This window comes from Chenopodium quinoa, unplaced genomic scaffold, assembly GCF_001683475.1.
Source record: "Chenopodium quinoa cultivar QQ74 unplaced genomic scaffold, ASM168347v1, whole genome shotgun sequence".
Taxonomy (NCBI): Eukaryota; Viridiplantae; Streptophyta; class Magnoliopsida; order Caryophyllales; family Amaranthaceae; genus Chenopodium; species Chenopodium quinoa.
This window is the reverse complement of record NW_018743448.1, coordinates 1,849,848-1,877,319: the sequence shown is the minus strand read 5'-3', so window position 1 is coordinate 1,877,319 and position 27,472 is coordinate 1,849,848. Positions and strand designations below refer to the sequence as shown.

The following is a 27,472-nucleotide window of genomic DNA, read 5'->3' as shown; positions in this document are numbered from 1 at the left end:
GCTGTCTTTTTTTGAATTGATATAATTCCTTGTTTTGTGATGAAATGAAATGCCCCACCAAAAAAAAAAAAAAAAAGAAAAAGGAAAAAAAGAAAAAAAAGAATAAAAATAGGATTTTTCCTGTACTGTTATACTAAAGTATTCTTATTCTTGTTCTTTTCATTTTCTATGTTAATCTAGATTCGGTTGGGGTTAGTACTATACATGTATTATGTATAATCCAAATTCTTCTTGTCTGCTGCTGATGTTCAGGACTCATTATCAGATTTGTGAATAGTGAGTAGGAACTTCATAGATGTGAAGGTGCTTAGTTAATTGGATTCTTTAATTTGAGCACGGATAATCCTTTGGAGCCTTGAAGAGGAGAAGGCAGCTTATCTGTGCAACCTTGGATCAGACAATGCGCATCTGCAAAAGGTAAAAAGGCAGCACGTCTATGCATGCCTTGTGATTTTTTAAATAAGATTTTGCTATGCGTGTTTTCTTCTTGTTCGTCGATGTTTCATGGGCCACTGGACATCATTATGTACAGTGAGATTACACATTGTAAATCTTATTCAAACTCAGAGGGTTTCTAGAAAGAGATGCAGAGTTTGAGGAAACGTCTCATCAAGTTGAATGCTTGTAAGTCATCCTCCATTGTTATTTGTTATCCCGTAGTGCAATATGGCTTTTTCTCTTAGCGCTCGAGGTTCCACATGTAAGCATCATCTGTTCGTTCTTTGCCTTTCCATAATTCGAATTCGTGCCTGTTTTATGCTTCTTATTGTATGTTGTTAATTGCCACACTAGTTTGCACTTGTTTAATTCACAACAGTTGGTTGGATGTCTTGACTCTTATCTCCAATCTTATGCTCAACTACTCCCTTGGTATCCTTTTGTCTTGTGTCTCTTTCAGTTTGTGGCTGGATATCAAGAGTAGGGGACTTTAGAAATCTATTCTGGTATATGTGTCAGATGATACGTTAATTGTTGTGTGCCTATGTCATAGGTCACTGGCAGTATCTATCATGATGTCCTGCTAGGCTGCTATTGCTTGAGGCTGTAATGGACAACCAAACCAAGCCTATTTATGTTGTGTGGGTTGACTAATTTTACACTGCTAATGAGATTGATTGCTAGAGATTGGATTACAGATGAGAAATCTATGAACAACTATATGCTCAGGTGCCCTGGAGGTCCAAAGTTAAGTGAGCATTGTGATTGATATAATTAGCTGACTTGAACAAACAATTATGGACGTATTGTGTATGGCCACCTGTTTACTAATAGCAGACCAGAATTAAAGTTAAACAAAGGATAGCGAGAAACATAGCCCTAATAACCACTGAACAACATGTGATTGTTGCAAACTCGATGCTTATCCATAGCTATTAAGAATATGATTTGATAAAACTTCTTTACAATGCCCTCCTTTGCAGCTAAGTAGGAAGGTAACAGAAGTGCATGGACACAGTTAATTAAGTGAATTTGTTTTGGTCGTCATGTTTGTTTCTGCATCTTAACCTCATCAATTCAGAAAGTGCAATTAGATTGCTGTTCCTTCCATTTGTTTCTTTCACAGTTTTGAAAATTTAAAGTGTCAACTGTTTGTTGATGTTGTCTTTGTTAAGTCAGGCAGCTTATGCTTATTTTTCTACGATTGGCACATCTATGATTTTTATGAATCCAAATTTTGACCGCCTTATCTTCGTGCACCTTTCTTTGCATGCATGACTGACTGAATCTTTGTTGTGAAGAGTCATCTATCTGACTTGCAAGAGTTGCAACATATCCTCATGTTTCCCCGAATCTTCTTTCTATCTGTAATTGAATGTTTTATTCAGATCCAATTGTTGCTTATACATGAGCTTTTTTTTTATTTTTCTTCCGTTAGGCATATGAAAGTTAGGCTTATACAATTGGATTGCATCAAGGGTCTGCATTAAGCCCTTTCCTTTTTGTAACGTTCTAGATGAAGTAACTAGACCAATCCAAGATGAAGTCCCATGGTGTATGCTGTTTGCGGATGATATCGTTTTGGTGGATGAAAATAAAGATGGGGTTAATGCCAAGTTGGAGCAATGGAGGCAAAGATTGGAATCTAGAGGGTTTAAGCTGAGTCGGAGTAAGACTGAATATTTAGTATGCCGCTTTGGTACTCGGAGGGGGACAAGCAATGAGCTGGTGAGTTTGGGTGGAAAGGACTTGACCATGAGCGAATGTTTTAAATATCTTGGGTCGATCATCCAGAAAAATGGTAACATTGATCAAGACGTGGCCTACAGGATTAAGTCGGGGTGGCTTAAGTGGAGAGCGGCCACGGGATTGTTATGTGACCGAAGCATTTCCTTACAATTGAAGGGAAAATTCTACTGGACTGCATAAGACCAGTGTTGCTCTATGGTATAGAATGTTGGGCTTCTAAGAAGGAGCACATTAAAAAGATAGAGGTTACGGAATTACGAATGTTAAGGTGGATGTGCGGGAACACTTTAAGAGATAGAATCAAAAATAAGGTTATTCGTAAGAAGGTAGGTGTGGCAGACATTGCAGACAAACTAAGGGAAAATCGTCTGCGTTGGTTTGGGCATGTAAGACGGAGACCCGAGGGTGCACCGGTACGAAGAGTGGGACCATGGAGGGGTTAAACGAGGGAGAGGGAGACCAAAAATGACTTGGTTGGAATGAGTTAGGAAGGCTATGAAGTATATGAATTTGCATGAGGATGAGGCATTGGATCGTAAGGGATGGAGGAGGAGGATCTTTGTCGATGATAACACGGAATAATCAAATTTGGTTCATGTAGCCGACCCCACTTATGGGATTAAGGCTTTGATTGATTGATTGATTGATTGAGGCATATGAAAGTTGTACCAATGATCTAATTCTGAAAGTTTATTATTTGATCTCTTTTTTAGGGATTAGGGCCTTTAGGGGAGCACTGCCTTGCTCATGCATGTAACAGCCTTAGCCGCCAAGAGTAAAAGTGAAAACCACCTAAAGTTTGGGATCAATTTCAGACATTAAAATCTTTTCTCACAAATTAGTAAAAGGTGACAATTATGTAACAATGTCTTATCAGCTGAACCATAATATACACCAATTCAACTGAATCAGAGCTAAAATATGTGCTTCTAAGCTCCTCTTATTCTGGAAGGCCTCTGTGGATATTTATTTCGTTATGCAAACATATTGCCATATTGATGTCGAATATTTGTAATGCCAGTAATATCATCAAAGAGGTGGAAACATGCTTTAAGGCAATTTTGTGGGCTAGTAGTGTAACTTCTTAGAAATCTCCGGTTTCTTGGGAGAAGATTTGTTTTTATTGTTTTGCTGGTGGTCTGAAAGCAAAATTCTGTATGTTCGCGACAAATTATTGGTCACAAAGCTTTCACTGGGCTTTGTCTGACAAAATTGATATATTGTGGCTTAAGTGGGTACATTGTAATTACATTAAAGGCAAATCAGACTGAGATGTGCCTATCAAAAGCAACATGACTAAGATTACTTGGATTCTTAGAAATAATTTGGCTTATAGAGCCATAATTAATTGGTGGGTTGTTTCAGTTGACCTTTAGAAAAGGGTTCAGTTTTCAATGCAGTATGCTTGTAATTGTGTTTTGTATTCTTAACCTGAAGTTCCTTGGAGGAGGAATACATGAAGTTTGCTAGTCGTAAATGCAAAGTTTATTACATTGCTTGTGCTATGTGTATGATGCTGAGCATGGATTAATGAGACGATTGTTTTTAGACACTCTTGTGGAGACACCATTTGGCAGATTGTGCTTCAAATTCTACATTATTTTAAAATCTCTCAATTTTTCGATAAAGAAGTGAAGTGACTCTCTCAGGCTTTGAGAAGAAAGATTATAGGAATATGTACTGTTTGAAGTCATAAAACAGAAGAATGTTAACTGTAATCTGTCTGCAGGGCAGTTTAATAAAACTATAACATCCTCTATGTATCTAGTAGTTGCAGTGAATGGACTACAGACCTGCTTTTGTGGTTGGGGCTTTTCTGCATCGATGTGATCTGTTAGCTGGTGGCCAGGCCTGAGCTGGTTCTTCTCTGGTTGTGCTTCCCTTTTTCATAGCACATGAAGTACTGCCCTTGAATCCTCCTAGTAGATGGGTTGGGTTGGAATGCTGATGCTTGTGGGAGCTTGGCCTCTTTCCTGCATACTTCAGTTGTTTTACCTTTTTGGTTGCTCTATTAATTTGATTTGTTCCCAAATCCTTGTATCTGGTTGCTACTTTATGCTGTTATGTTTCTGTTTTGGGTTTAAATTTCATTTCACTTGCCAAAAAAAGTTAAATTATATTTGTCAGATTTCAACATCTTGTAAACAAACAGCCATATACAGAATTACAGAGATACCTCTTTCTGTATCTACAATGCAAACAGCAGAACTGTAATACATACTAACAGTGCTACAGAACAACACAGCTTTTCTGGTATTTTGTACAGCCTCTTAACAACTTTTTCCACAAAACAATTTGAGCTAATGTCCAGGCTTCATGATCTTCAATTTCTATCAATCCGCCTGAACCCTTTTCTTAAAATCCCTGGGATCAATGATATCTCAAGAAAAGATACTATGGATTTTCCTTTTCCCCTTGACAGAACATACATTTTACTTTTAGGAACGACTGATGAATACTCTATTAGCTTTTTTCCGAACGTTTTAGTGCTTTTCGATCTCAAGCTGCAAGATCATCCTTTATATGTGAAGTTGTCAAAAGTTATGATCTTTGGATGCCTTGTTCTTAATAATTAAATATATTGTTTTAATTAATTTTTGTGTATCTCAGCTTCAGGAATAGTTTAAATATCACTGTTTTGTGGAATTTCCCATCAATCTTCAATAGCAACTGTCAGAATGTAAGGTATGTGACACACTGACTTGTGTTCTTTATGTTTGGTGTGCAAATGTTGCATTTCTTTCCATAGGGTTGTTGAGGGCCTGTTTACTAGTTGCTACTAGCTCATTAATTAAATTTGTTCTATTCCACTTGAAATATATGAGTACCATATAAATTTTCATGATAGCACACTTTTCTCAGAGAAATTGTGTATTTTGAGTTCCACTCATTTCTGTCTATCTAGATGATAGTAAGCTCTAATAAAATAAGTAGCACAAAATGCATTCGAGTACTTAAGAATGAGGATGCATTGTCATGGACATTCACATAGTTTATGTGTAAAATACTATGCACACTCATTATATGTTACTTTATAACTATAAAAAATGTAGAGTACATATTTGGGAGTAGGAGTGGATAAGCATTATCATGGAGTCATGGACACTTTTACGACATTGGTGCAAGTTACATGTACGTGCATGCAATGGATGGGAACACAGCAAGGAATGATATTATGTACATATGATGCTTTTTCTGATAAATAATATGCACTCATTATATGTTAATTTATAACTATCAATAACGTAGATGACATGTTTGGGAGTAGGAGTGGATAAGCATTATCATGGAGTCGTGGACACTTTTACGACATTGGTGCAAGTTACATGTACGTGCATGCAATGGACGGGAACACAGCAAGGAATGATATTAGGTAAATATGCTGCTTTTTCTGAAGATAAACCATTTACTCCCATAGTGTATCTTTTATTTATTGTTCAATTGCAACTTTTAATCATAAATTATTGCTTGCTAAACAGCCCATACATTGTTAGTATATTCTTTCATTTTCTTACTTCATGATTTCCATTGTCATATAACTTTCATTCTCTTGGCTGCTTTTGATTGTTGTCTTATTTTGTAAAGTTTGAATTTAGCTGATTGATTAAGGAATTGAGGCCGCCCAATTATTTTGGGAACTTATCTTACTGGGCTATGAGATAATAAAAAAAGTGTTGCACATATGTAAAGTTGATGTCCACTTTATTTTTGATAATGACAGTGCTTTTATACAGTATGAGATTTTCATTTTAGGTAATACTGTAGAACCCTTGAAATGGCAAAATATATTCAAGATTGTTCCAGTGGACATCAGTTGATGATTGACTCATATTGCCACTCTTATCTTTTATTCAGTCTATATTCTGGGATTTTCTTGAAATTGAGAATTACTCCGTCCCCTAGTGTTTGCCTTATAGCGATATTTTACTTTAAGATATGGCTGAGTGGAATTAAAGAGAGAAAAGTAGGGGGACTTAAAAGTATTGTTTGTGACTAGAGATGGAAATGGATCGGGTTCGAGGTGGGTGGATCATCGCCCGCCTCCATCCACCCCACCCGATCCATCCACCACCCGCTAAAACATCCACCCGAATCCATCCATCCATCACCCACGGGTGAAACGGATGGTTCGGGTGATAATCGGATGTACAGTATGAGCATTTAAAATTAAAACATTACATAACATTTAGTGCCGTTTGCCTTGCTGCTACCGCCGTTTGTCTTGCTGCGGTGGCGTCACCGTGACTCCATCAAAGAAAGCAGAGAGAGGCAGAGAGAAAGCCGTGGTTCTACACTCAAAACCTTTGAGTACACCAATTTTTTTGCAAATTTTTTGCAGTTGTTTTTGGGAAGAAAAAGGGGGGAAATTGATGAAAAATGGCGAGCAGAATGAAAAACAATGAAATTGAAGAAGGAGAATGGCAGAACACCTTGAAAGCTTTCTTAAACAAGGAGAGAGATTGGAGGGCCCTGCTTGTAGTCCAAATATTACTCTTCGCAAACCCATTAAAATTAGGGCTAGTATAAATGAATTTCAGAAATAAAAAAAAAAAAAAAATGTTTTTAGAAATATCCGGGTGATGGGTCGGGTTAACGGTTTGGGTGATGGGTGAAAATTGTCAACCCGAATCCGATCCGTCACCCGCATCCGTTAATCCGTCTTTCCCCTATCATCTGTTTAAACCAGGTTTTTCACCTGTCCAATGAGGCGAGTGGAGTAGGTGAGCGGGTGGCCCATTGGATATTTCCATCTCTATTTGTGACTAGTAAAGTCGTGACCTTTCATGTACATAACAATCTTTTAGTGACGGCTTATAAAGAAATATGGCACAAACTTTAATGGTCAGAGGGAGAATCTAATATTCTCTCCATCTATGCTCCCCTCCCCTCCCGAATTTTTTTTTTTTTTGTATGGAAAATCTTTAGAGAGGGAGTAAGTACGTACCAGAAACAAAGTGGGAAAAATGGATGAGGACTATTCAGGCAATATTTTTTTTATTTATTTTTATTTGGATATTCAGGCAATATTTGGTTGGGTAGTTTTTTCTTTCCTAGGAAAGCCTGATCCTATTTTATTCTGCTTGGTTGCAGATTAATTTATTTATTCTTAAGTATACTTGTAATAAATTTTTTTATTTAGAAGATGGAAAATATATTCTTTTAGTAAAGGATGAATGCTGGATTTCCTTTCCCTATCCGCCACCTTCAACTCTTTCCTTTGTCCTGCAGCTTTTCTTCCAAAGAACAATGAAATAATAATAATAAAATAAAAATTAAATTTTAATATTGAAATTTTTTTTCATCAAAATATTATGTTCTTTAAATTCAAAAATAACTTCATTATGTTTTCCCTCGAAACAAACACACCTCTCTTTCCCTGATTCTGAAGTTCTTTCCAGCTAACTACGACCATTAAAAAGCCATCTTTTTTACCTAAACATAAAAAAGTGCTGTTTTATGAATGTTTCATCAACTGAGGAAACTTTGTTAGTCACTGGCAAAGGTGAAAACGTAGTCCTGTCTAAATCTAATAATGCCTTGTGCTTTATTTATTGGCTTCCAAAGTCTGTTTTAATGGAGTATTAATTATTTTAACCTACTTTATTTCTTTTCTAGATGCTTTTAATAACTCTTTGCATTCTTTGGACATGAAGGGTGGTCCCTACTCCGATGTGGGTGGGGGGTTAAACCTGGTTTACAAGTGATGATGTTGAGAGCTCCATTATACATTAATCTTTGCATCTAATTTTTAAAAAATATTACTCCATCATTGCTTATTGTAATTGTCAGCTTTTTATGCATATCTTGAGGTGCTACCACATTATAAAATAACTCTGCATAAAAATTCATATTTGAAATTGGCAATGAAACTTAACTCACCTTGATTGTAAAGTTTATTAGGAAATAAATAGACTACCTCTGTTTTCATTTGGTCTATTAACTTGTTGTAGATGTGAACTAATAAAACTTTGAAAAAGGTAAGTGAGTGTAAGAAAAAAAAAAAGGTAACTGAACGAAACACGTAAAAACGGGGTAGATGGCAAAAAGTCTTAGTCGAAAATGGAATTAATTAGAAGTGGATTGAACAAAAGACATTCTGAAATGGATGTTGGGTATAACAAAAGAAAATGGTGGCATTACTTCCATAATTCCATTATATTATCTTTTCAGCTTGACATAGTGATTAAAAATGGTGGTTAAAATTTCACAAATGTTTGATCATCAAAATCAAATACTCTCTCCATTGCCAAGTAAAAGTCTCAGGTCATCCAAACATGTCTCATTAGACCTTTATTAATCAACCTAACCCCACTATCTTATTTTTTAATCACCTTTTCCCACCAAATCCTACTATCTTGTTTATTATATTCATCTTAAGATAATCAAATCTATTTATATTACAGAGTATTTTTTTTATTCACCTCCCTAACACATGTGAAAAAAGCATACAAGACTTTTATTTGGGGACGGAGGGAATATTTCCTTTGATTATGAGAAAGAGGGATTGTATATTTGTAACTAATGAGTTGATTAGCAAGCTAATGTTTAAGGAATGTATTTTTTTTTATTAAATTAATATCCTTGATTTAAATTTGGACTTCTTCATAGTAGTCACAAAGGCGGCTAATTATCCAAAAACAATTTTTCAATGCATTTTCATGATTATCTTTTGATGAGAAGTGAAGTAATACTGCTCATCCACTCCTTTTATTACTAGGATTATTTTTCCTAACTTAAATCTATATGTTTGTTCAATCAGGAAGGTTGCCACTTTTACTTCAACCTATTACTATCATGTGATTCAGAAAGCACCATATAGGTAGACATTGCAATCTAAGCAAAACAGAAAACTTTTCCATGACTAAAATTACCACCAACTGTTGTGGATAGCCCTGTTGCTTGCATCAGATGAAATGTTGTTTTCACCTAGTGCTGCTGCTTTTGACATAGTTTTTTTTTCTTATGTCTTGCACATATTATAGCACCCGTCTTTGGTTTAGTGTACCATTCAGTGAACTGTTTGTTGATGAACTGGCACGTTAAAATGACAAGGTTGCGTTTTTTTTTATATATTTCTATCATACTGTAAGTCAAGGGGTGAGATAGTGGTGTCTATTTAAAATATCTAAACTGCCCTTAATTTTTACTTACTCTTTTAAAATGCTTGTTGTATCGTGCATATAGATCTAGTATATATACAAAAAAAATGGTCGATGTACAATTAAAACTTTTGGTCTTACATACAAAAAAATGAAAAAACTAGGGATGTACATGTAGAAAAGGAAAAAAAAAAAAAAAAAAAAAAGGGATGTGCTTGTAAGAAATTTGGATGATTATAAATAGATGAAAAAGCAGAGGATCTACACAAAGGAAACATCTTTTGGGGACATATGATAATTTAAGATAGTATGGGCCATTTTCTTCCCTTCCTCTATTCTCTTGGGATGATGTGTTAATATTTAACTGTGTTGGTAATCTTGGTATTGTACATGATTACATTTGATGATATTCATGTATTCTTATATGAAGTTCGAACTGTGAGAACAAAGTTACCGCTTTTTATGCAAAAAAACATGCAAAATTTCAAAAAAAAAAAAATGGCTTAGTTGTTTATTTAGATAGTAAAATAGCCGAGTGTGACATTTAAACACCTACTGATACTGCGTATTTGTTTGAAGAACTTAGACATTGTGGGTCCATCTAATTTATAGTTCTATCCAAAAAAGTTTCTTTCAAAACAATTTAAATTTGCCCACTAGGCCTTTACTTCTTCTGCCTTGTTTTCTTACTTTTCCTCCCTCTACTTATATTCTGTCTAATTAACTTGAGCAAACCCTTCCTTAAAGCTCTCTTAAGAAGCATTCATTCTTCTTAGCCTAAACCCCGTTTTGTCCAACAGTACTTCTCTCTTCCACTCCTTTAAGTGATGGCTGCAGCCACTGACGTCCCCGAACCGTTAAAATATCAGGTATCTGCATATACCATGTATCAGAATCTGAGATTCTTATGCTACAACCTTTTTCCTAGTTCTTGTATTAATAATCTATCATTTTTGTTTGACAGACTTGGACCTTGAGAGTTCCGATACACTGTGAAGGTTGCAAGAAGAAAGTGAAGAAAATTCTCCAAAAGCTCGATGGTAACGATCCCCAACCCCTTTTAATTTTGTCATTAGTATGTATCATGTATGAATATTGGGTTTCACCTACGTAGTACTTAGCTTATTCTGCTATGATTTTTCCAAGTTTCAACGTTATTGCGAGTTTTGTTTCATATTATGCTCAACACTGCAGGTGTTTATCTGACAACAATTGATGCTCAACAACACAAGGTTACTGTAACTGGCAGTATAGATGCTCAGACCCTCCTTCACAAACTAGCCAAGTCTGGTAAACCTGCAGAATTATGGGCGGATAATTCTGTGAAGAACAAGAACATGCTTGAAACTCCTAGTAGTGCGAAAGAACAGACTAAGCACAAAAAAGAAAGCGATGGGAACAACAAAAATCAGAAAACACAGGGAAAAGCTAATGAAGAAGCCGGTCAGGAAAAAGAAAAAAAATCAGCTGATAATCATGCAAATCCTGCAAAAACTGTTAAAGGAGGTGAAGTCTCTGATAAGGCTCCTCTTGATGGTGATAAGCCGTTACAGTTAGAAAATGCAGGCGGAATTGACGGCGTTGATGGGAAGAGCAATGGCAACAGTAGTGATAAAAAGAAGAAAAACAAAACTAAAGGAAACAATGGTAATGCTGGAAACGATGAGAAGTCGAAACCTCCAGCATCAACTCCACCTGTATCAGTACCAGAAGCTGCACCAGTACCACCTGAGACCCCGGCACCTGCACCAACTTCGGTACCTACAGAATCTCCAATTCCTGCAGAGTCACCAGTGCCTACAGAAACACAAGCCCCAGCACAAGCAAAATCAAAATCAAAAGCAAAAGCACCGGCACAAGCACCAGCACCAGCACCAGCAGACGGGTTTTCAGGGCATTCGATGCACCATGGAAACCCCATCGAGCCAATGAACTTTGGACCTTCATCTAATTATGGACCTCCTAATCAAGGTTACCCAAATGGGCCGTATCACAGTCCTGACAATATGGGTCCTCCAAATCAGCAAAGTTACATGTACCCTCCTGCTCATTACCCACAACCTCAGCTCGGAATGAGTTACAATATGGCACAACCCAGCAGTAGTACCTCGTACTACGCTCCACCATACTATGCCTATGAATACCCACAGTATCATACAATGCATATTCCGCCTCCACCACCACCATCGAATCCAATCAATGAGTTCTATCATGATGATCAGTATTACAACGATAATGCAGATGAAAGTCGATGTAGTTTGATGTAGTATCATAGATTCATATTTGCTTCTAGGATTATGAATAACATATGCACTATACTGTCAAACATCAAAGAGAGAGCAAAATGAAAATTTTGTTAAAATTCAGGGTGGAAATTATATTTTCTTCCTGTATTAAAATTCGTAGTTAGGTATTATCCTAGACTAGGCTATTCTGTTAGTCTGTTAGAATATGTATATTTCCTTAGTTGTGACTTGTGAGGACTAAAGATCTTGCCTTTTCTTTACTATCTGACGTGCATCCCCCTTAATTCTGATATGTAAAGACATACTTTTTAGTTAACTTTGTCCTTTTCCTTTTCACTTTCCATTTTTGTTCTGTATATGAGGTTATTAACAACATTAATGTTGATCTTAGTCCTGGTGTGAGATTTGATCCCAGTCCCGGCCTTAATTCTCTCTTGCCTTTGTTTACTCTTTCCTTTTGTCTCATTCTTATTCCCTTATGGTTGGAATTTGAAAATTGTCTTTTTAATTAGTCTGGTTCTCATGCATAATAAGCGGTTTTATATGCTCGAGAATGTATTAGTACTTAAAAGTAGCTTTATTAAAGTAAACCTCAAGAAGAGTAGAAAAAAGGAATCTTATTAGGTGGAATCCACCTGAACCAAAACCCAAAGACTGCTTTATTTTCAATATTGGTCATTGAACATGGAGATAATACTTAAAATTGGGTATCATTGTATCGAGATCTTCCAAGCTATGTGTTCTAGCATAGAATATGGAGACATGTTAGAGTGATAGCCGTGTAGACAGATATAGGGGTGTCAAACAGGTCATTTGATTCAATTTTGATTGGATGGTATTAGATAACGTTTGCCGATCCCACTTATGGGATTAAGACTTTAATTGATTGATTGTATCAATTGTCAATTAATTTATTATCTTTCATGTAAGCCTAAGCATATAATTCATCTATTTTTGGATATTATTTGTCCAATATCAGAAAATTTACACGATTAAAATCAAATGTGATAAGAACACACATGCCCGTAGGATTTCCTTCCAAACAATTACAAATTACTCCATATTTCTTCAAACCATTAGTTGTTCAAGTAAGTTTTGTGTACTTGCCTGGAATCTTATACAAATTTGATCCCAAATGCACAATTTAGATCTTTCATCACCCATAGCAATTACTTTTTAATAAAGATAAGACAAACTCTAATATCTCAAAATACCAATATAACACTCTCATCTAGTCATTCATCTTCCAACAAAGATTCCAAATGATTAATCTCTATTATATAAGCCAAGAGGTGTGTTAGTGTTGTTTAGTTGAAATACCTTTAATCTTTTTAATTTTTATTTCATCTTTAAAGTGGTTAGTGAATTTAAATTTAAAAATTTAAAGCACATATCGCGTGCATATAGATTTGGCTAGTTTCTCATATTATAAGGTACTTGGCTCATTTCCCATAGTCATAACTTATCCTAGCTTCATTGAGTCATTTTTAGTAACTCTTGTTGCTTGTGAGCAATTCACAAGATATTTACAACTAAATCGTGAACTTATTATCATTGCTTCATATATTGATTATTGGCTTCCAAGTTCCACAAGTGCAAGGGGTCTTAAATTTAGTCATTGCCCCAATTATAGCTCCATCCTGTAATTAACTTGTCATTCCTAACATTACAGAAAATACTTCAAAAACCTTGATTTTTTTTTAAAACCTTAATTTTATTTTAAAAACACTCATTAAGGTAAAACCGCATTACATCAATTGTACCCAAGTTGTTCCAAGTCCCAAGTCATTTTGGGCCTCTAACAGATCCAGATGAGCACGTTTATATAGTACTTGTAATTCACATCAAAATAAGGTCTACTAGTTAAACTATGTGTCCAATTACCACTAATTCCGGGAGGCTAATCAAGCGGCGTATTACAATACAAGGCATAATTATCCTACTAATCCTAAATCCTAACTCTTATATGTAGCTTTAGCATGTCAGAAAAATGTAGAATCTCTATGTAATCGCGGTATGAGTTCATGATTACAAGTGTATGGAGGATGTTACTTTAGTCTTTAGAGGCAGGGGATTAAGCAGAGATTCACCAAGGTGGTGTAATGAGTTACCATGGCTTATTGCAGTAGCAAAGCTAGTTACAGCCTTCAAAAGAATTCTAAGGAAAAGCTGAAATACTGCAGATTTATTTGTGTGGATAATTATTAAGCTAGTATTACTGTTAACATAGTGTATGTTTAATGATGTATTGATAAGTTAAAGAGTTGGTGTAATGATTTAAATTGGTAGCAATAATGTTATTCTTCTGACTGAATCTTAAGCATATGATGCATAATATTTCATTATTGTACCCTTCCTAGATATTTGCTCTCCAAAAGGTTGTGTGGATATGATACATATAGTACTATTTCTAGTAAATTACATGGATTTAAGCTAGTTGGTTTCAAACCCGGCTTCAAAGTTCAAACTAATGGTGTTTCATTCCCACGGCTCAAGATCAAAACTACTTCGTATTAATTAAGCTAAAACAACTCTCTTACTTAGTTATTTTGATAGTAATAATGCCTATAGTTCTTAAACAACTAAGTTAATAAAATTGAAATAATAAGATTTGTCTAGTTGTTGGGTTGGATCAAACATTTACCCGCCCAAGTTTTGGTAGAATGGTAGAGGATATTACGTTCTAATTATAAATTAACTGTACTCCATCCATCTCTATTTAGTTTACACACTTTTCTTATAAAGTCGTCTCTATATATGTACCTACATGTTATAATTGTTTTTCTCACCTCACTGGTCACCATCCACTACCTATAAATAAAATATAAACCACTAACTATATCATAGTTACCCCACTAAATTTGACTAAATTTTTATGCTGGTTAAAGTATGTCAACTAAAGAAAGACGGATGGAGTATGAATGCCTGTGAAGAAAGAATAATTCTAACTTTCTAAGTCCAAATTTAGCAAATGCTCGAATCATGAACAACAACAGCAGCAGCAGCAACACTTGCAACCCAAAAAAAAAGGCCTAATGGTTTATATGACTTCTTTACTGATTTTACAAAGTCAGATGATTGAACAAGAAAACACATGTTATTTGTGACATGAGTTATTATACTGGATCTCAAAATACAGTAACATTTCATCATTAGCCGAATCTATCCCTTGAGCTTTTCATGCAAAGTGATAACTTTTAGCCAAGAAGGCCTAGACAAGATATCCTTGCACCAAGCACTCACATTAGGACGCTCCTCGAACAGCAGCTTAACTTGGCTGTTCATCAAGTAGTGTACAATAAGCAAATGGTGCAGATCGGCCAAGGTATAGGCTTCGCCAGCCAAGTACTTGGATTCGCGCTTCATAAACATCAAGGACCTTAGCCAACTTAACCTTGTTCTCTTCGACAATACCCATGTCGGGTTCCATGTCGGATATCTTTTTATAAACAAGCTCCGAATCTAGTTTGATTGCCACCGGGTCAAAGTGAAGTGCTTCAACCTCTACCCAAACCTCTACAAGTGCTATATTCTTCAAATCCTTGATTAATAATTGAGTTCCCTTGTTTTCATATTCATTTGCTATGTACCTTGTACCTTGTACCCTGTAATTGATCTTGATTCTGTTTTTTTTCCATGTAGCTAGTTTGTTAGAATTGAGTGTTTGTTATAATATACAATGAAACTTTAAATCAACAAATAATGATTTAAATTATGAACACATATTCTGGTTATTGGACAGGTTGGATTAAATTGAATACGCACACATCAAAATCATAGGGTCTCAAACTTACATTGATGACATCAATCAATTGTTCGTATAATCTACTTCGTATCATGCATACCGAAAAGCTTGATGTCTCCATCTTCAAGAGCCGGAACTTGACCAAATGGCTGCATTTACATGAAAGAACAAGTAAATATACCAAGTATGCACATATATGAGCTAGTTACATCAATTACTGAATTTGGGGTGTACAATTACTCAATTAGTATTAAAAGTCTTACTACTGTCAATTACCATACAATCAAATTTGTTTCAGGGATCTTAGTCCCTCTCTTTCACCCAAAAAAAAAATAAAAATAAAAAAAAATTAAGAAAAAAATAAAATAAAATTGTAACTTAAGATTGTCATTTATTAAGTTATCATATTGGTGTAGTGAAAGTTACAAAAGATCTGTTAGTAATTTAGAGTGTATGAAGTGTCGCGCCCGCGGTTGACAGAGGAGAGCCCTCTCCAAGGGCGCGACTAGCCTTCTACAGGTTTCAAAGGATGATCTCCAATTCATCCTGTCCGTGCCTGCGGCCTGGACACCCGTGTCCACGGCGATTCAGTTTTGCGGTTTTTTTGTTCTTTTTATTCAAAAGGTGAATTGTGAAATTGAAAAAGTAGGATTCATTTTCAGTTTTCTCTCCTCTCCAATGTATTCTCTCCACATTTCATTGATGAATCTTGCAAACTCATCATTGAAAACTCTATTAATCTAGCCAAATATTTGAGAATTTATCATCTAATTTCGGCTCAAAGTGCTAAGAACGATTTGTTGTCTTTTGTATCTCAAACAGAATTTCCGGTAAAAACACAAGAACCGTTGTGTGGGAATTGAAATTAATCTCTTTAGGAAAGTGTTTCACAAGCCTAAGACAAAGTATTAAGGTTTGAGACTCACGTGGTCATTGAAATTCTCATGTTCATGTTCGTTTGAAAGGTTTTGAAGTGAGGCAAGTTTATAATATTTCATATTAGTTAATTTCATTGTAATTTCGGTAATTCATTGAATTAGTAGTGCTTGGTTTGAATACACTTGGTTGTATTGATTTGGTTGTATAATTTTATTGTAATTATACACTGTTTTAGGTTTTGTTCCCACATAAGTTTATATTTGATTTATACTAGAAAACCTAACAAATCTAAAGAGATTAACTAGCATGTATAAGATTTTAAAAAAAAACTTTTAGCACCGGTTCTTTTCCAAAACCGGTGTCAAAAATGCCCAAAAAATTAATTTTTTTTTTTTTTTTTTTTTTTTGCATTTTTTTCACTTAAATTGATATATAAACACTAACATATATACAAAGTTACAGAAATTTACTTCTAATACTCCAAAAACCTGTTCTAATGAAGCATATAAACAGCAAACATCTAACTAAATTAAACAGCCCAAACTAAGCAGCTCAACAGGCTACAAAAATAACAAAACACAGCGCAACACTAAAGCAGCAGAGCAAGCACATCAACTCAGCATCACAGCACCACAACACTGCAAAAGGAAGCAGACAGCAGCACATCAACACCAACACAGTAGCGCATCACATCAACACAGGAAAACTCGACCTCACAGCAGACACATCAGTGTAGCAGAAACAACAGCTCACAGCAACAGCAGCTGAGCAGACACAGCCTGACAGCTAACATCAACAGAATAAAAACAACTACACAGGAGCATTGATCTTCAGCTGATACAACCATTTGCAATGATCCCTCTTCCACTAATTATCCATGGTGCTCCTATCCCTACAATGACATAACCTACCTACATGAAAGGAACAAAAAATTTAGCTAACAAATCATATCCCTTATGATTAGGAAATTTGTAAACATATTCATTCTGAAACAACAAAATTAAATTGTTTATTGGTTCATCCAAAAATGGCCTCTCAAATAGTCTTGGATTAGTAGGGGTAATGCTGTATAGATTAGGACCTATCCAACCGCCTTAATAAAATTGATTTATGGTGTTTGCAATTGTTTCTTTAAGTGTAAATTCAAAGAAAGAAGCATTACCTACATTATTTTCTTAATGGTGTAACCTAATGTGTAAACAACACAAGGATTAGGGAAACTAGACATGCATCAGCATCTCAAAGTTTCTCCAATAACAGCCTGCAATTGATGAATACAGACAAAGATAACTTGAAAGAGGCCACCAGAATGCATAGACTAGAGGCTCTATGAGTCCTTAACATCACCCCCCCACCCCTCCTACCACCACGCCCACCGGAAAACTAAGGCAAAAAAAATCAGTATATTGACCACACTGGATTATGGATCAATATTGGGGCAAGCTAGATCTAATGAGGGCAGGAGTAGGCTAACAAGGCTCTTGTCTTTCTCCTTACATTCTTCAAATCTCACATGGGATCAAAGGCTTACTCATGCAAAACCCTAATTAGCAACTACAATAGGTGGAAAAACCATTATATAAGCTTTTTTATGCAGTCCTGAACTCTTGCTGAAGAGCAAGATGCTTTCATCCTTAACCTCAACTATTCAGCAGTTGATGCTATTCCGATAGCGAGCTTTTGAATCTTGACAAAGATTAAGACAATGATTAAAATATAAAACCATCGCTCTACATAAAAAAACTATGCTAAAGAATTTGATCGCTCATAACTAATTATGACTGAGCAGCTGTTATCTGTGATTTCATCACAGTTAGCTCATATAAGGAATTTTTGAATTATTACATGGATAAATGGTGTGATGCTCACACAGCTTGTTAAAGTTAAGACGAATAAGTAGGGAACCTGAGAGTAGAGTTGGCAAATCTATTTTTTCTAGCAAGTGAATACAGTTAACATAATAGCTCAACTTCAGATTGAAGGCAATGCCCAATTCACAGTAGCAGTTTAGTTCAACCAAAAGTTACTAAGAAAATGCAGGCATATAGCTTGATACTGTTAGAATAAGAGTCACACTGCCACCATAAAGAAGGCATACAATTCTAAGCTCGAGTAACAATTTTTAGAACAACAACCACAGGTATAAAGTATATAAACAACTGGTAAGCTAGTACCAAAGGTGATAGGACTTAAAATGGTCAATATTCATTGAGAAAATCTGCTACACTGAACTGCCTTTGATTTCTAAGGTACTAACATGGACATTTTAACATTCAGATTACCATAGAAACACTCAATATGCTGCCACTGGTTTTTCGATATACAGCTTGCACCTACATACTACATAGGCTTTCATCCGACGGAAGAGGTTATTTTTCAGGCGATCATCCACATTCCCCTGTTTAAGAATAGTAATCTAACTACTCAAGATACAAACTACCGCTAATAATACACCTATTTTCTTATATTAATGACCTAGATGCATTTTATTGTAGCGATACTCAAACAATGCATCTGAAAGAAGTTAATTTCAACATGCTTGCTTGGAAGTTGAGACTTGAAGGACTTCCCTGCCATATATTTCAAAGGAGACCAAAGAGAACATCCTCTTTTCCCTCCTTAGTACGAATATGAGACGATTCTATCTTAATGTAATTGTCCACCACCTATTATTTTCTCACACCTATAGTCCAAAGCAGCTAATAGTATCGTACCAATTTTAATTTCTTAACAAATAAGTTGGACACATGAGTAACAATCAAAAGGACTATCCTACAAGCACCAAGCAATGAAATCCCATAATCTAGTACAGAAGCCAATTAAGACAAGGGACATTGTAAGACTCTACAAGCAAAGAAGTATGAAAATATGGGGATCATCAAATATGAGTAAAAACTTACATTTAGAATAAAAGGTTCTGGCAATGGGCACTAGATGGGTTTATCATTGTCAAGAGGCTCAACTGGATGTTCAACAGGTTTAAATTTTACACCTACATCTATACCATCAGCAAGAGGCTGTGCAACCTCGGCCATCGTGTCCTTCTGGAATCGGGGCTGAGACCTCCCTTGCATCCTGTGTCCATTGAAAACGCGAAAATAAAATCATAATCAGCAATCAGCAGGCATCGAGCTTACGACAATGAACTACAAGCAGCATGAACTTGAAGAGCAATATTAATAACAATGAAGCACACCAATCCTTGGCAAAAACACACCAAAAGCAGGTTCTAGACATGATTAAAGACAACCCAATAAAGATTTTGGACACAATTTCGGATACTATGTGACTCAATGATCTTAAAGGACAATGCAATAAGATACATGACTAAACCTGGTTATATTTCTCAAGAAAACTCAAGACAACAGAAACCAAGCAAACTGACCAATTATGTAAACAATGAACCATCGATTACTTTGAATTGACTCATTCACAGCCTCATTAATTTGTATAAGAGGATGTCACATGCTCCTAATCTCTTTCTTTAAAATCCACTGAGATGTAAGAAAGGACTTATCTGTAATTATATATATATATATATATATATATATATATATATATAAAGGACTTAATACAGAACCTTAGAGCTCAGTTTATTCCAGATAGACGAAAACAGAAAATGTCTTTCAATAAACAGTAGACCTAAGAAATTCAATTTTTCATTTTAAAAATCTCGGAACTCAACTCACAAATAAAAACCCATACAAACAACATGAAGCTTAATCGACTGATAACAAACAAAGAAATTTCGCCTAAACAAATGGCAGAAAAAATCAGCAAATTAATTTAAATTCAAAAACATATATTCAATTATTCATACCTGAATTCATAAGCACCATTAACGTGCTTTTCAGAGTACCTCAAAAACAAATCCCTCCTCCTCCGGCCCGTTGTCTATGCGATGATGGTTCTGAAGAATCCAAATTCTGAAACTATAATATCAATAATTGCTTCAATTGCAACTTTAATCATCAACAACATAAAAAATCAACCCAAAAAAAGATAAATCACTCAAATTCAACACAAAAAAAAAATTCCAAATAAACAAATAAACCCCAAAAAATTGCAAAATTGCAACCAAAAAAACAAAAAATAAATAGAACAAAGAAACCACAAAAAAATCGAAAACCAATCGAAGAAATAAACCCCAAAAATCGAACACCGATCGATCAAATAAACCCCATTAAAAACGAAACGATTTCGCACAAATACACCCACAAAGATTCAACCCAAAAAATTCGAAAACACATCAAACATATCGAAAACAACAGAAACATATATGCAAAAATCCACGACAACCAAAGTTTGAAACTAAATCGAGGGAAAACAAAAAAAATCGAAAACCAATCGAACAAATAAACCCAAAAAATTGAACACAAATCGATCAAATAAACCCCATTAAAAACGAAACGATTACGCACAAAAATACACCCACAAAGATTCAACCCAAAAAAATTGAAAACACATCGAACATATTGAAAACAACAGGAACATAAAACTGCTTCAACCAAAAGAAATTGAAAAAATAAATTTCAAATTAAACAAAACCCTAAAAGCCCAACTAAAAAAAATTAAGAGCGTACCTCAAAAGCTGCTTCATGGAGGAGGAGAGAGAGCTAAGAAGTCACTTCAATGGAGGATTCAGATCGCACTTCAATCGTTCACCACTTGCTTTAACTCGAACAAGATTCGAACGAAAATTAAAGACCTCACAGTACACGAGAGATGAAAGCAGAACGAGATGGGAACGAAAGAGGAAGGAGAGATGAGAGCAGAACGAAAGATGAGAGAGAATGAGGGATGAGAGAGAACGAGAGCAGGGCAGAACCAGAGATGAGAGAGAAGGAGAGCAGAACCAGGGAGAGTGAAATAAAAAGGCGGATTAAAGAGATATAGCAGCCCGATTTTTTTTTTTAATTTCGCACCGGTTTGAACCGGTGCTAAAACACTATTTCGCACCGGTTTGGACTGAACCGGTGCGAAATCCTTTCCACCTTTTTTTTTTAAATATTTCGTAATTCGCACCAGTTTGAACCGGTGCGAAAAAATTGATTTCGCACCGGTTTATTAGGAACCGGTGCGAAAAGTATTTTCCCCAATCCCGCCCATTTCTTTTCCCACCGGTTTCAAGAACCGGTGCGAAAAGTGTGCTGCGTAATTAATTTTTTTACTAGTTGATGTAAAACATGAGCTGAAACATAAGAAAGAGGACATATCTTTGTCCGAATTGGCTACACATCTTCAAGTTGAAGAGGGGATAAGAGCCATGGAAAGTGTTAAGGATGGGAATCCTAGCATATCCACCATATTGTGGTGGAGGAAGGAAAATCTAGTGCTTCAACAAGTGGTAAGAGAAAGAATAACAATTCTTTCAAAGGCAAGTACATAAACAAAATGAATAACAACAAGTTCGCTTGTTGGGAATGCGGTAAGGTTGGACACTACAAGAAGGACTGCTACATTTTCAAAAGGAAAATGGAGAAAGCCAAGGAGGGTCGTACTTCCAATAGCAAGGACGCATCCACCAAAGGTAATCCTTTACATGAGGTTGAATTTAATTCCGTTTTGGATTTAAATGCAGCGGATCCTAACATTTTTATGGTGCAGGATGATGACTCATGGTGGGTTGACCCGGGGGCTTCTAGGCACGTATGCAAGATGAAGCTTTGGTTCAAAATCTTTCATAAGGTTGCTGATGGAGAAGACCTCTTTATGGGGAATAACTCAATCATCAAGGTCCTTGGAAGAGGACAAGTGGAGCTAATGTTTAGTTCGGGGAATGCGATCATTCTTAGGGATGTGTTGTATGCTCTAGAGATTAGTAGAAATCTTGTGTTCGGTCTTACCCTGAATAGTCTTGGTTACAAGCTAGTGTTTGAAGCTAATAGATGTATAATTACTAGAGGTGCTACATTTGTAGGTCGTTGTTACTTGAGTAATGGTTTGTTTAAACTCTCTTTAAGACAAAACTTTGTACTGGATAATGATGTGTGTTTGAATGTTGGAAATGATATTGGTGTGGATTTATTTTATTTGTGGCATTCAAGGTTAGGACATGTTAATTTTAATAAGCTGATTTTCATGTTTAAGAAAGATTTGATTCCACGTGTTATTACTCCTAATAAATGTTCTACTTGCATGTTAAACAAGATCACAAGAACACCTTTTTAAAAGGTTGAAAGAAGTTCTAATATTTTAGAATTGATCCATAGTGACTTGTGTGATTTTCTTAGTACTCCTTCTTTTGGGAATAAAAGATACATGGCTACATTTATAAATGATTATTCAAGGTTTTGCTATGTGTATCTTTTATACTCCAAAGATGAAGCTTTGGTAAAGTTTGATATTTATAAAAGGGAAGTACAAGTTCAAGTAGAGTCATTGATTAAGAGAATAAGAGCCGATAAAGGAGGAGAGTATTATAATCCAACTTATTTCCAATATTTGGGTATAATTCATGAGACTACAGCGGGTTATGCACCACAATCAAATGGTGTAGCTGAAAGGAAAATAGAACTCTTCAAGAAATGGTTAATTCCATGTTATCTTACTCCCACTAAGGGAAAAAAATCTACTCCTTATGAACTTTGGGGTGAAGCAATTTTGACAGCTTGTCACATTCTTAATCGAGTTCCCACTAAGGTAAAAAAATCTACTCCTTATGAACTTTGGTACAAAAGAAATCCAAACTTGAAATACTTGAAAGTTTGGGGTTGTAGGGCAATTGTGAGAGTGCTCGGTAACAAAAAGAGAAAGCTCGGTGAAAGGGGCTTGGAATGCATTTTTATAGGTATGCTGAGCATAGTAAAACCTATAGGTTCTATGTAATAGAACAAAATGACTATATATCGATACATTAGATTATTGAGTCAAGACATGCAATTTTTTATGACCGATTTTCATCAATGAGTAGACCAAAAGATCTACAAATAAGTGCCAATGATAGGGAGATAGTAGAGTTGAATGATCAACTTGAAACTCATGAAGATTCATTCGATAATGAGAATGATGAAACTTCTCAAGTTAGGAGAAATACTAGGAAAAGGAGACCTAAGAACTTTGGTGATGACTTTATAATTTATTTAGTTGAAGGTTCTAGGGATGTCCTTAGTTTAACTACTCCATATTGTTTTAATGTGGATAGTGACCTAAAGAGTTATAGCGAAGCAATATCTTCTCAAGATAGTGAATTTTGGAAGGAAGCTATAAATGATGAGATGGATTCCATCATGGGAAATAATACTTGGGTATTAGAGGATTTACCTCCCGGTTGCAAACCTCTTGGTTGCAAGTGGATTTTCACTTGGAAAAGGAGACCGGATGGTTCCATAGTGAAATTTAAAGCCAGATTGGTTACCCAAGGCTTTAGGCAAAAGCGTGGTGTTGATTATTTCGATACCTATGCACCAGTTGCAAGAATTACTTCCATAAGGTTATTGATTGCAATGGCTTCAGTTTATAATCTAGTGATTCATCAAATGGATGTCAACACAACATTTTTGTATGGTGAACTAGAGGAAGAAGTGTATATGAAACAACCCGAAGGGTTTGTTTTGGTAGGAATAAGGTGTGTAAATTGGTTAAGTCTTTGTATGGACTCAAACAAGCACCAAAGCAGTGGCGTCGGAAATTTGATGACACAATATTGTCCTTTGGATTCAAAGTGAATCAAGCAGATAAGTGTATATATAGCAAATTTGATGACAAAGGGCATGGTGTTATCATTTGTCTATATGTTGATGATATGCTTATATTTGGTACAAGTCTACAACAAGTAGAAATGACCAAGGAATTCTTGTCCTCATCTTTCCAGATGAAGGATTTGGGGGAGGCGGATGTCATTTTGGGCATTAAGATTATTAGGGACAACGGAAGACTTATTTTAAGTCAATCTCATTGTATTAAGAAGATGATCAAACGGTATAATATGTTTGATAAGAATCCTGTGAATACCCCCATGAAATCTAATGTTAAATTGGTTAAGAATCCGGGGAAAACGATTTCCCAATTGAAATTTTCAAGGATGATTGGATCCTTGATGTATGGCATGATAAGTATAAGACCGGATATTGCATTGGCTGTAGGAAAACTTAGTAGATTTACTAGTAACCCAGGTGTACAACATTGGTTTGCAATTCGGAGGGTCTTGAGGTACCTTAAGGGTACATTGGCTTATGGTTTGAGTTATAGTGGATTTCCTTCGGTTATAGAAGGGTATATATTCTGATGCATGTTGGATCACTTACAAAGAGGATGACTCTTCTGTTAGTGGTTGGGTGTTTATGTTTGGGGGAGGTGCCATTTCATGGTCTTCCAAGAAACAAACTTGCATTGTCGATTCCACTATGGCAGCGGAGTTTATAGCTTTAGCTTCAGCTAGTAAGGAAGCTGAATGGTTGAGAAATCTCATGTTAAAATTGCCTTTATTGCCAAAGCCTATGTCACCGGTCACTAGTAGAAAAAATGAAATAGGCACCCCCCCTTTAGCACCGGTTTTTGAAAACCGGTGCCAAAAGAAATGGGCGGGATTGAAAAATTCGGTTTTGGCACCGGTTCGCCTTAAACCGGTGCCAACTATGGTATTTAGCACCGGTTCAAACCGATGCGAATTAAAAAAGACAAAAAAACCAAAAAAAAATATTAGATTGGCACCGGTTAACCGGTGCCCATTTAGTTTTATAAACCCTTAACCTAGGCTACCCCCTCTTTCTCTCTCATCCGCCTTTAGTTTTCCATCTCTTCCTTCTCTCTCTGTTCTTCTTCTAGCTCTTATCTTTGTTCTTTCTCTTATTCGCACTCTCTTCTCTTTTTTTTTTCTTTTAATCTTCTCTCTCATCTCTTCTGTTCGTTCTAATCTCTCTTTTCTCCCTTCCTTCTGATGTTTTGTTCATTTCTCGTTTTCTTTTATTTCTCTCGTTCTTCTTACTCTTCTCAACAATCAACGACACCAACACAACAACCATCGTCGCCGCCGTCAATTATAACTACCATGCAAGGTATTTTCTTGAATTTTTTGGTTTTTTCTGTGTTTAAATTTCTGGGTTTCTGGGTTCGAAATTTTTTTGATTTTTTTAGGTTTTTCTAGGTTCGAATTCCTGGTTTTTTTTTCTTGGTTTCTTAGTTTTTTGAATTTTTTTGGTTTTTTCTGTGTTTAAATTTCTGGGTTCGAATTTTTTTCGATTTTTTTGAGTTTTTCTAGGTTCGAATTCCTGGTTTTTTTTTTCTCGGTTTTTTCTTGGTTTCTTAGTTTCTTGAATTTTTTTGGTTTTTTCTGTGTTTAAATTTCTAGATTTTTGGATTCGAATTTTTTCGATTTTTTTGGGTTTTGTAGGTTCGAATTCTTTGGATTTTTCTAGGTTTTTTTGTTTCTAGTTTTTTGTTGGTTTTTTTCTTGATTTTTCTTTGTTCAAATTCTGGGTTCGAAATTTTTTCGATTTTGTTTGGGTTTTTCTAGGTTTGAATTCCTGGTTTTTTTTTTTGTTTTCTCTCAATTTTTTCTGGGTTTATTAGTTTCTAGGTTTTTGTTGGTTTTTTCTTTGTTCAAAGTTCTAGGTTTGATATTTTTTCGATTTTTTTAGGTTTTTCTAGGTTCGAATTCCTCGGTTTTTTCTAGGTTTATTAGTTTCTAGGTTCTGGGTTCGAAATTTTTTCTGATTTTTGGTGGTTTAATTTAATTGATGCAGGTAGTATTACAACTGCAGCGATTTCTCATAGACGAAGGATTCAAGATTCAAGGATTTTGGTGTTTTGTTGTTCATTGTTACGTTTTTATTTTTTATAAATTGTAAAATAACAATTTATTTGATATATATATTCATGTATATTACGATTTTGGTGTTCACTGGTGATTAATGCTGATACGATTCTGGTTTTTTTTTTTTAGGGAAACGATTTTGGTGTATGTTTCTGCTGATTTTGAAGTGTAAAATATTACAATTTTTTTTTTAATTTTTAAGGGCAGAATAGGCACCGGTTAACCGGTGCCAATTGTAAGTAAAACCAAAAAAAAAAACGCGGCAATCACTTTTGGCACTGGTTAACCGGTGCCAAATCAAGTAGTTAGCACCGCTTAACCGGTGCTAAATGCTTTAGTTGGCACCGGTTTTGAACCGGTGCCAACTTTTCATGGATTTGGCATCCCTCAAATCCCCAACGATTCAAAACCGGTGCGAAAGGGGGGGGTTTGAACCGGTGCCTTTTTACCTTTTTCGTCTAGTGGGTGGATATTCATTGTGATTCGAATTCGGCATTGATAAAGGCATATAGTCTAGTGTATAATGGTAAGTCTCGGTATATTTCTCTTAGGCATAGCCTAGTGAAAGAGCTTATCACTAATGGGGTTATAAGCCCTGACTTTGTTCCTACAAAATTGAATTTGGTAGATTGCTTTACTAAAGCAATGCCAAGGCATTCCATCATCTTTGCTTTGAATGGAATGGGTATATGTCCAAGAAACACGAATTTGTGAAACCTAATCTAACGCTTGAAGAAACATAAAGTCTTAGATTCAATGTGGTTGAATTGCATTTTTGATGTTTGTTAGCAATATTTTGTGACCCATATTGCTATGATACTTGTGATGTTATTAGGTAGCGTTTATTTAAAGTTCTACAGATTTAGAGTTGAGAAGCTTTAAATGTGTTAGGAAAATTCTCCTACTTGTACAATCTCTAGTACAACAGAAATGAGGGAAAATAAGAAAATTACAATAAATGTATAAATTCAATTACACATACAAACCAAGCAAAACAAGTCTAGAATGAAAATTACAGAAGAAATCAAACTAAACTACAAGTATGAAAGAAATACACTTGCCTCACTCCAAGCCAATGAAACCAAGTAGAACATGAGAATACCAAGGACCACGTGAGTCTTCAATACTTGATACTCGTCTAAGGCGTGTAAACACTTTCCTAAAGCGAGTATTTCCCCCACAACGGTGCTTGGATTGCACTGGAAATTCGCTTTAAGATACAATAGACGAACACTACAATCTTAGCATTAAGAAATGTAGTAAGATGATCAAATTCTCAAAAAACAAACTTAATTGATAGAGATTTAGATGAAGAGATTGCAAGTTTCTTCAAGTAAATTTTAGAGAAGAGAGAATATTAGAGAGGAGAGAAAAAACTATCTGTCTCCATCAAAACGAAAACTCCTTTAATTAAAAGAATAGCCGTAAAAACCGCAGACAAAGGAAGCAGCGCGGGCGCGACTCACAGAGGCGCGGGCGCGCCTCCCCAAATCTGCCAAAATTTTGCAAGATTCCAGAGACTTGGCGCGATTTTGACGCGCTATTATCACGGGTCGCGCCG

At 35.5% G+C, this 27,472-nt stretch overlaps 1 protein-coding gene, 1 long non-coding RNA gene and 1 pseudogene across 4 annotated transcripts; 1 reads left to right on the top strand and 2 right to left on the bottom strand.

Annotated features, from left to right (window-relative positions):
* The first annotated feature begins 58 nt into the window (after positions 1-58).
* On the top strand, positions 59-11,899 carry LOC110739269 (heavy metal-associated isoprenylated plant protein 36-like). 2 transcript variants are annotated; one of them, XM_021919734.1, is made up of 5 exons: positions 59-4,872; positions 5,260-5,560; positions 10,088-10,156; positions 10,252-10,327; positions 10,482-11,899. In XM_021919734.1, exons 3-5 carry the CDS (start codon positions 10,115-10,117, stop codon positions 11,552-11,554), a joined length of 1,191 nt encoding a protein of 396 aa, XP_021775426.1. In that variant the 5' UTR covers positions 59-4,872; positions 5,260-5,560; positions 10,088-10,114; the 3' UTR covers positions 11,555-11,899. The 2 variants fall into 2 exon arrangements, with proteins under 2 accessions (XP_021775426.1, XP_021775425.1); XM_021919733.1 differs by lacking the exons at positions 59-4,872; positions 5,260-5,560 and having other exon boundaries at positions 9,024-10,156.
* Positions 11,900-14,650: 2,751 nt separating this feature from the next.
* Positions 14,651-27,472, bottom strand: part of LOC110739266 — a 30,182-nt pseudogene continuing 17,360 nt past the window's right edge.
* LOC110739267 lies at positions 16,545-21,125 on the bottom strand. Of its 2 annotated transcripts, none has more exons than XR_002514766.1 (4): positions 20,741-21,125; positions 19,978-20,089; positions 19,058-19,232; positions 16,545-17,064 (listed from the first exon to the last, which is right to left on the bottom strand). It is a non-coding gene; the product is annotated as an uncharacterized LOC110739267 (long non-coding RNA). The 2 variants fall into 2 exon arrangements; XR_002514765.1 differs by having other exon boundaries at positions 16,546-17,068.

Coding starts and splice junctions, on each gene's coding strand:
- LOC110739269 (XM_021919734.1), top strand. CDS start 10,115: ATGGCTGCAGCCACTGACGTCCCCGAACCGTTAAAATATCAG. Junction 10,157..10,251: donor CCGAACCGTTAAAATATCAG/GTATCTGCATAT, acceptor TTTGTTTGACAG/ACTTGGACCTTGAGAGTTCC. Junction 10,328..10,481: donor AATTCTCCAAAAGCTCGATG/GTAACGATCCCC, acceptor TCAACACTGCAG/GTGTTTATCTGACAACAATT.